Source organism: Juglans regia, chromosome 7, assembly GCF_001411555.2.
Source record: "Juglans regia cultivar Chandler chromosome 7, Walnut 2.0, whole genome shotgun sequence".
Classification (NCBI taxonomy): domain Eukaryota; kingdom Viridiplantae; phylum Streptophyta; class Magnoliopsida; order Fagales; family Juglandaceae; genus Juglans; species Juglans regia.
This window is the reverse complement of record NC_049907.1, coordinates 11,384,931-11,395,061: the sequence shown is the minus strand read 5'-3', so window position 1 is coordinate 11,395,061 and position 10,131 is coordinate 11,384,931. Positions and strand designations below refer to the sequence as shown.

General features: G+C 38.1%; 1 protein-coding gene across 2 annotated transcripts; it reads left to right on the top strand.

Moving 5' to 3' along the window:
- The first annotated feature begins 4,921 nt into the window (after positions 1-4,921).
- Positions 4,922-10,131, top strand: LOC108986610. Of its 2 annotated transcripts, none has more exons than XM_018959288.2 (3): positions 4,922-5,178; positions 5,289-5,446; positions 9,242-10,131. In XM_018959288.2, exons 2-3 carry the CDS (start codon positions 5,353-5,355, stop codon positions 9,931-9,933), a joined length of 786 nt encoding a protein of 261 aa, XP_018814833.1. In that variant the 5' UTR covers positions 4,922-5,178; positions 5,289-5,352; the 3' UTR covers positions 9,934-10,131. The 2 variants fall into 2 exon arrangements, with proteins under 2 accessions (XP_018814833.1, XP_018814832.1); XM_018959287.2 differs by having other exon boundaries at positions 4,922-5,199.

Sequence of the window (10,131 nt, the reverse complement as noted above, 5' to 3'; positions counted from 1 at the left end):
AGAAAACCAAAGCCGTTTTGGGTTTCAGCTGGAGCCCCTCTTGTGTTTGTGATTCTCTCAACCCTTCTGGTCTTTGCATTCAAGGTTGATGATCATCATGGTATTAGCGCGGTAAGTTATTTGCAAGGCCTTACTTCCTATTTGGAGACTCAAAGGTTCACTTATGGTCGGCCAACATAACCAAAATCCTCACTCCTAAATAATTTTTTAAGCTGTTTTGATTTGTAGATTGGAAAACTACAAGAAGGATTGAACCCACCTCCAGGGCACATATTGCATTTTCATGGTATCCACCTAGGACTGGTAATGAAGACATGGCTGGTTACTGGCATCCTATCCCTCACAATATATTTTATTTCCCATCAATATTCAATATTTGTAATTTTTTTCTGGTTTTTATAACCATAAAATGCTAATTGATTTTTGTTTTAATTTTGTTACAAGCAGGAAGGCATTGTTGTGAGAAGGACTTTTGCTACTTTAAAGGACTTCCGAGTAGATGGAAACAAGGAAATTATAGCTATTGGGTTAATGAATATAGTTTCTGCAACTTTTTGTTTCATTCTATGTAAAATGCTCCATTCAGCTTATTTTTACCTTGGCTCATTATGCACTTCGAATGCTTGTAGGGGGAGCTTTATCAGCATATAAAGCCTCATGATTATTTTTGGAGCATAGGTATGTTATCATTAAATACCTGCATGAACTAGTTGAAGCTTAAATTTTGATTAGTCTACTCAAGACAAATTGCAAGTTGATTAAGTTCGTGAATGGAAGACATTAGTGGGAAGTTCTTACTATTACCACACAAAAATACCTAATATATGGTTAAATCAATCATATAAATTCTGTACATATTTGTGTGTTTGGGTAGAGTTTGGTAGTCTATTGTTTTTGTTGTTATTTTTATCAACAGCCACAGCGTTTTTGGGGCTTTTAGAGGCGAAGTTGAAGCGCTGGAAAAGACCAAAATCCTTGTAGTGAGGTTGATTGCAGATTGACTCGTAATTGACCTTGTTATAATGTCAACTCATTTATCAAACTTAAACATGCTTAAGTCATATTGCGTTCATGATCGGTTCACGAGTCGTGTCACATAATTTTCTCGCCTATCTATTTATTTGTTTAATGCATAGCACCTTTGTTTTGGACTTTCTTACCTTCGTTAATGCTCCAATAAAGGAAGATAATCAGTAGGTAAAACTGCATCCTATACATATAGACAAGTAGTTGACCTCTCCACCCCCCGCCATATTCTGCCCATGGGTGATTGATGAAGTACCATATGGAAGCCTTTGAAATTCCACGGGCAGTTTTCCAGAACACGATCTTTCTCTTGATTTGTTGGAAAGGCTTACCTCATTGCTCAACCTTCTCTGATCTTCACTGAAATCCAACTTGTTAGAGCTCTAAATAAGCCGTTACATTGGGGGGAATTAATTCCCTGGGCAAGTATAGTGGGTGGATATCCCACTAGACATAACCTTGCTTATTCTATCAATAATTAGTAATTAATGATAGTTGAAATTGAATTTTGTACTGGCGCACTACGACTTTTGGCCCTTTGGTCATTGATTACGGGCCTTGGACCTTTGATCCACAGGTGTCTCTTGTTCGATGGTTTGGCCCACTCTTTATAAGGGTCCTTTCGGTCCTCAGTTACCCCGCAAATCCCTACCACACGAGTGTGGTAGGAATTCCTAATTTATCTTTTAATTATCCCCTTTAGTTTCAAGTATCTACTCCATCAATATGCCTCCCCACGTTTGGGATGGCATGTGTCGGTTCATTCTTCACGTCTTTTCATGCAGAGCAAGTCACAGGATTTGCCCATTTTGTACTTGTGTCTGCCACACTTTTCGTGATTTTGTTGGAGTCATCTAATTGTCACTTCTCTTATTTAAACTCCCATTTTCGTAGTTTTTTGCTTTTTGCCATTGCATTCTTTTCTCGAAACCCTAGTCGATTCTTGCTGCCGTATTCTCATCTAAATCTTAAGTTCTCTCATTTCTTTTCACCTTTGCCTTCTTTTTGGTTTCAATGGCTCCATGCAATAGTTTTCATTTCAGTTCTTGTGACTCTTGCTCTTCTTGCCCCAAGGCTTTCTTCAAAAGGTCGAGGGGGCCAGTTCTTACCACGCAAAAGACTTCAAGGGTAGTTGTTGGTCCACCACGACTTCTCAAGCAGATTTGGACTTTGTGAGGGACTTGGATAGAGTCCCTGATTCAATTGTGTTGGAGGCACGTGGGCTTGATCGCAGCGTAGGTTCCTCGAAGGATTCGTTGGAAGAGTGGCCCTTTTCATGAGCCTATTCTTGATGGGGTTACGTCTCCCCTTTTACCGTCCAAATCGGGACATTATGGATTAATTAGGTTTAGCCTTGGCCCAACTTCATCCCAATGCCTAGAGGATGTTATTGTTGTGTTGCGTCGGGTGGCGTTGAGTCCTGGAACCACTGTATCTGGTGACTAAGAGTCAATTGATTAGGCTCTATCTCCTCCTGATTGCACGATTCTAGTCCTTGATCAACTAGAGGAAGAGGAGGAGGAGGAGGATATTGACGTGGAACTGCACTCTACATTTCTGGAGCCCGTACCCGAGAGGTTTGTGGATGGATCTCCTCTCTGAGGTGCCATTTGAGATTATGGAGCGGATATCTCTAGCCTCAGGGAACTTGGCCAAGATGCATGAGGCTGGCGAGGAGGTGCCTTCTCGAGGTGGTCGTGATGCTTCAACATTGTCCATTGCTTCCTCCATATCTAGCGGGGAGACTCCCAATCTTCCATTTGATCCTCTAGGGTTGTCTCGAGATGACCCTTCAAGTGTGGAGATTAGTGGTGGTGGAAAGATCATTTTGTTTGCTAATCCTACCCCACCTTAAGTTCCACCTCTTGGCGGGGAAGTTTCGTGGCCTGCCAATTTGGAAGGGGGTTGATGACCTCACCAACTAGATTGCTGACTGCCAACTTTTTTAGAAAACAAGGTTTGTGCCCTTCGTGCTTATGTCGAAGAGACTAGCCAAGTTATCTCTTAGGTGAAAGGGACAAGGTTGCGAACACTTGATCTTATTGGGAGTCTCATTCCCATATGTTAGAGGAGGATGTCGCCGATCTTTGCAATGAGTTGTTTGGTTTGCACCAAGATCTCCATAAGTTTGAGGAATAGGCGTCTAGGTACCACTTCGAGGCCAAACTTTTGGAAGAGGGGTGCAATAATGGGCGATATATGCTTCAACGCATAGAACATAAGCTTTAGGAAACTAAGCGTGTTGTTGACTATGCTAACAAGCTGGCCAATTCGTTGAATGCTTGTCGAGAACTCAACGCAACTCTTAACTACCCTCGTGTTGAGATGGTTTAGTTGGAGGCTCGATATGAGACGGCTAATAAGGACCTCAAGAAGCATAACAAGGAGTTCTTTATGCTCAATCGCATCATTGATATTCACAGGAAGAGGCCTGGTGACTTCGAAGAAAAAGCTGTCGCGTTGGATGTTGAGTCGGAGGTTTCTAGGGAGGAGGTTGCCCGTCTCTCCTCAACTCATGGCAGCTAGGGATGTCCGTGACCGAGTATGGGGATTGGGCTACAACTATGGTATGAATAGGTTGAGGAGCTACCAGCTAAAGAACCCCTGTACAGATCTACTGTTGCTGAACTTCGACTCTATTAGCCCTAGCCTTGCCGTCTTCCACTTCATTGACTCCTTGGGTTGAGATGTGATGCCCGACGCCTTTCCTCCTTTACCTTAGAACCCCTGATGACAGTTGTTTTCTTATAATCTAATTACTTTTTGAACTGTTATATAATTATTTTTCTTAGCATTTCACATCATTTTGTCTTTGGATTGGACTTTTGTTGCATCCATTTTGACTTTGATGCTCTTTCACACCTTTATATTGATAGTTGAATGTCTGGACACTTGCTGTTATGATCTGCGTTTGTAACTTCTTCGTGTTCATGGTTGAGGGATTATGTGCTCAAGGGGTTTCATCATCCCTTAATTGTCTGGGGTGAGTGCAAGGACACTCAGCTTAAGTAGGCGAAGATTGATGCACTTAAGTGTAATCGGCCTTTTAGTCATCATGTGAATGCTAGAGCATTCGACTGAAGGGGCGATGGTCGAAGCAGTCAAGGGAGTATTATTGGCTGTTTAGTTGCCATGCGAATGCAAAGACAGTCAACTTGACAGGTGAGGGTTATTTGACATTCAAGGGACTGTCATCGCTCATTAATTGACGTGCGAATGCAATGACAGTTGGCTTGAGGGGCGATGGGCATGGCAAAATTCTATAATTGCTCATTAATTGCCCGTTAATTGCCGTGGCAAGGGCACTCGGCTTGACTAGTTACAATGAATATTTCTCAATCTAATTTGGACAATTTTATAATTCTTAATATCCTAAATGTCACACTCGTGCAATACCATTAACATGACAAGTATTAATATACGTGTCACATCCGTTATAAAAAACAATTAATTTGACCATTTACCACGTCAGCACTATTACGTAAAATTCATACATAAATGTTAAGAGCAACATTTTTCCAAATCAAATCTTTGTTGTTTCGACTCTCATATAATCTCTTAATGATATGGTGCCGGTCCAACACATTACGAAGATACGTTGAAGGTATGGTTTTCATAACACGTTTTATATCATCTAATCTAATCTAATATAATCTAATCTAATCTTTATAATTTTTTCAAATTTTTACATAAAATAAAATAAATAATTTAATTTTTTTAAATTTTAAAATAATAATAATTTTAAAAAATATATTCTAATAATATTTTATTACATTTTTAATTTTTATGTCAATTCATATAATTTCTAACTATTTATTACAAATATATATATATATATATATTTAAAAAAGGAAAGAGATAAGGTATAGCTTGGAAACATAGCAAAGAATCCGAGGGACAGAAAATTCCTTTCACCGCTTAAAATGGCGTCGGTGGCACCAAACATAAGCTAGATAGAAACGTGACTACATAATACATTGGTAAAATTTGTTAAGCCCGTTGAGTTTGCTAATGAGCGTGATTCTTGACGAGGACGGCACGCCCTCGGTAGAGTCCTAGTCAACGTAGGAGGGAGAGAAAAAAAAGTGAAAAAACATGGTCGATCGTCGTCATCATCACGCATCATCGGCATCTTCATACAGCATTGGGAAAGTTCGTTCATCCGTCTTTTTGGTCAGCCAATCATTTGTTACCGCACCCACATGTTTATTGTTTTTTAATTTTCTTTTGGGATTAATGTTACTCTCAATTTGTTCCTTTAGAGGTAAGCAGTAAGAACAAGCCGTGGATTTAGAGCTTTAGAGCATAGCAGAGAGAGAGAAAGAGATGGGTCTGCTCACTCACAGAGTGGAGAGAAGTCAGATCAAGCCCGGCGACCACATCTACACTTACAGAGCTATCTTCACCTACTCCCACCATGGTCTCTCTCTCTCTCTCTCTCTCTCTCTGCATTCTCGATTGTTTAAGTTTTCCAAAATTTTCCAATGTGGGTTCCTTATCCAATTCATGACACCGGGTTTTTCTTTTCTTTCCTTTTTCTGGGGAGGCTGGTGTTTTGTTTTCTCTTCTTTGTGAATTTACTTTCGGGGGATTTCATTTTAGTTTCTCTTTTGTCCCCAGAAATATGAATGTGGGTTTCTTCTTCATTTTTTTAATGTACGTTTCCTCTGTCGATATACTTTTTGGGGTCCAATCTTTTCTTTTTCGTCATAATAATTGTCGTTTGAATGGTGTACAGGGTCATCTTTTACTAGAGATGTAAGTTGAATTCGCTAAAAATGTTTGACGTGTCCCTTAATTTCCGCCGCTTGTCATGATTTTCAAAATTAACGATTGCTTTGTGTTTTTGGGATATTGGAATGTGGATTTACTTTACTTGCAAGTATATGTTTGGGAGTTGCTTGATTTCTTGAGTATTTTGTCCATTGACTTCTAGGATGAGAATTCTTCTATTAGACCAAATTTTCCGATTCTGTGCTGTTGCAATTTATTACCATTTAACCGGATGGTTCTCAAAGTCGTCACTTTGAAGAATTTCTTCTTTGACCTCTGCATTGATGCGTCATACCATATTCTGTGTAGGAGTACCAGGGTTATCCATAATTACATCGTCTAGTATGTACTGGTAATGCTCTTTTTGGTGTCTATGAGAATGTAGGATAAGTAAACCAATTAATTTTACCGTTTATGGATTTTATTTCTTTAATCAACTGAATCTTGTACATTTTGCTCATTGGAACTTGGTTTGTTTATTATTCACGGTAAATTATATGAGATTATCTATTATTTGTGAGATCTTGCCATCCAATCTGGCTGACCAGTTTAATTTATGCAAATTTGAGATATTTCAAGATGGCACTTCTCAAATTCTCGTGCTGATCATATGACGAATTAAGATTTTCCTTCGTGTAATTGGGAGCTTGCTCTAGGGCTTCATTGCTGGTGGTTTGGGATAGTTAGCAGCAACAATATTTTACATTCACTGAAACGATCACATGGAAGGTAATAGTAGTTGTAAGTGATATAACACATAGAAAAATCACTAGAGTTCTGTAACCTCTCTGATGCAAATCATATGCAAAGGGGATAGCTTAAGAGTAATATTGATGCCCCCTTTATCTCCCTTCCAGTGGGTTAGTCAGGGAATTCTTTATGAAGTTTTCTTGTCAAATGCCGGTAACCTCCCTTAGTAGAAAACCATGTTTCATCCATCATCACTGTGAGAAATCTTACCACTACAAGTGCTGAATACAGGCTGATGAATGTGAAGCTCTTTCATTTCAACCAATTAATGCATGAAAAAGTTTTAAGCTCACTGGACGTCCCTAAAGTTATTTTTTCTTCATGATAACGACTTCATGTCGTAGGGTAGCTTCTTAGTCTACCTATTTTTGGGGGTTTACCTTGTACTCCACTCTGACCTATTGCAGTTTCAGTGACAGTGAATAGATGTCAAGGGCTATGAGACTTATATCAGGATGTCCAAAGAAAATTTCTTGTACTGGAAAGATGAGAGAAATTGTAAAATGATGGGAAAGTGGACTTTCAATGAAAAATTCTACTCATCAATCTAATATCTCTTAACAATGATATATAATTCCAACGCCACAAATGGAGTTTGGAAGATTAGGCTCACTCTTAAGGCTCCTAACAGATAACTTCAATTGAGGGACTTATATCATAGGAATTGAAGGTGAAATATTTTAATTTCTCTGTTGAATTCAATCTCTTCAACAATATATTGTAAAATCTATATCCAAATAATATATGATTTTTGAAGGCTGAAGTTTGGTTCCTATGAAGTCATGCCTACTATCTCATTATATTTTTAATAAATGATTTTTAAATGATATAAGCCATTGAGTTAGACTTATTAAATGAAGATTAAATAAACACTTGGAGGATGCTTATATGTAAGCTCTTTTTGAAATTTTTTGAAATATTTGGAAAAAAATAACATTTAAATATGCATGGGTTTTTATGGGGTTTTGTGAGAGTGGTGGGACCTATTAGAAATATGTTGGAGTTGAACGTATTTTTAATATGTTTTTATTGGGTTTTGAAGGAAGTTTTGTGAGCTGATTTGAGTTTTATGGGTTTGTTTTTTTTATTTTTTTATTATCATGGAAGTTGAAGTAACATGGTTTGATGAAAATAAATTTTGAGAGTATTTTGGTTTGATGAAAACAAAATCACCAATTTATTTCTTTGAATTCATTGTTATAAGTGAATGTATGTTTTCTCGAAATGCTAACAAAATGAAAACAACATTCTACCTTGAAAGTGTCCTAGAGCATGGTTATGTTTTCTCTCTCCATTTTCTTCTCACATATGATCCCTTAATTATTGTGATCGTAATGAAATTTGGATTTAAAGAGTGGGCTTCCAAGGTAGAATGATGTAAGATATTGCAGTGAAAGAAATGTTGTCCTATCATTTCCCTCTTATAATATTTACAGAACTCGAAGATAATAGGTTGTTTACCTAAATGTGGAGGTAATCATCTTTGTCTTCGTCATTTGTATTCTCAAGGATTCTTCTACTGCTGATGTTTTCTGTTTCAATCTTGTTACATATGTTCTCCACATAATTTGCAGTGTAATTCTAGTTCAGTTTCTCAACAAAATATATAGTTCAGATCAGATAAGTTGTCCCTTTTTGGATTGTACTTGATTATTCGATGCAGGTTACATGTATAATCTTACTTTTATGCATTGTGACGGACCTAGTGATATGCATTTGTAATTAGATCATTGGACTAAATGCTGATGGAAATTTTGATCAGCTTTGCATTGTTTTATAATCATTGTGACTTGCCTGCTGCATCCTAGTAGATGTACAAATATAAAATGAAAGTTGATGTATATCATCCTTCATAATTTTTTTTTTTTTTTTTATTTTTTATGTTAGGCCTGGTTTGGATAGACAATTCAGATGAGATGAGATAATATATTTTAAATAGTAGTGAGATTTTTTAAGTTAAGATGAGATGAGATAGTATGTAAAAAAATGTATGTTTAGATAGTGAGACGAAATGAGATAGTTTTATAGACTACCCGAATTGTGCACTGTTCGTGCCACTTTTCACTGTTCATATACTGTTCACGCACTATTGATATACTATTCACGTATAGTAGTGAGATTTTTTGAGTTAAGATGAGATAAGATAGTATGTAAAAAAATGTATGTTTAGATAGTGAGACGAAATGAGATAGTTTTATAGAGTACCCGAATTGTGCACTATTCACGCCACTTTTCACTGTTCATATACTGTTTACGCACTGTTCATATACTATTCACGTCAACTCATGAATTGTTCATGTCAGTTTGATTTGATTTATACTTTTATTTACGGTTCATTTAAGTTTATGTTTTCTAAACTTAAGAGATGAAATATTGTGTTTGGATAGCCAAAACTACTGTACGTTACAACTCCAGATGAGATGTTTTCATTTGTATTGGCTAACCAAACCGGGCCTTAGTCTCAGCGTCCATTTCTGAGCCCAAATATTCTGTTCTCCACCCTTGCTGCCTCAGGAACCCTGGTTGACAATGAAGTATCAGAAATTTAATGAAGTGGGTTTTATTCTTCTAGCAAATACAACTGTACCTTGACAATCTTTCAAACAGCTGACAATAAATGGCTTTGTACTTTGACTCATTTTGTGGTTGGATTAAGCTTAATCATAAGCCATATTGAATGCATACCGTGCAGGTATTTTTGTTGGGGGAAGCAAGGTGGTTCACTTTAGACCTGAGAGGAATTTGAATCCAGGGGTTGGGACATCTAATGATTCTGACTTGTATGATTCGAGATTGAGCCTCCCCTCATCTTGTTCTACCTTTCCCGACTGTGGATTCGGGCAACCAAACAGTGGTGTAGTCCTCTCTTGTCTGGATTGTTTCCTTGGAAAGGGATCTCTCTATTGTTTTGATTATGGGGTAGCCCCATCTGTATTCCTTGCTAAGTTGCGGGGTGGCACATGCACCACTGCAGCATCTGACCCACCGGAAACAGTTATCCATCGAGCTATGTATCTCCTTCAAAATGGATTTGGAAATTATGATGTGTTTCAAAACAACTGCGAGGACTTTGCACTCTATTGCAAAACTGGTCTTCTGATAATGGACAAACGAGGGGTTGGAGGAAGTGGTCAAGCTTCTTCTGTCATTGGTGCCCCATTGGCCGCCATTCTTTCTTCGCCTCTGAAGTTGCTAATGCCAAGTCCCGTTGGTGTGGCTACAGTGACCGCTGGAATGTACTGTATGAGTAGATATGCGACTGATATTGGGGTTCGAACTGATGTGATCAAGGTGGCAGTGGAGGACTTGGCTGTAAACCTGGGTTGGGCACATCCTGAAGATGTAGCTGATGACAATGGGGCTAACCGGCTGATTGCCGGATAGTAGAAAATTTCAACCTTGTTCATGTGACACTTTAGCATATATAGATGATTTATGGTTGGGGTTGATTAGCATTTGTTGACACTGATAAGTAAAACTTCTGATATGGTTGTTATCTTTCACACTGCACCACCCCAGTTCCCCACCCTCCCATGCTCTTTCCCTCAAACATTTCGGTAATAATACAGTGCTTTCTGGTCT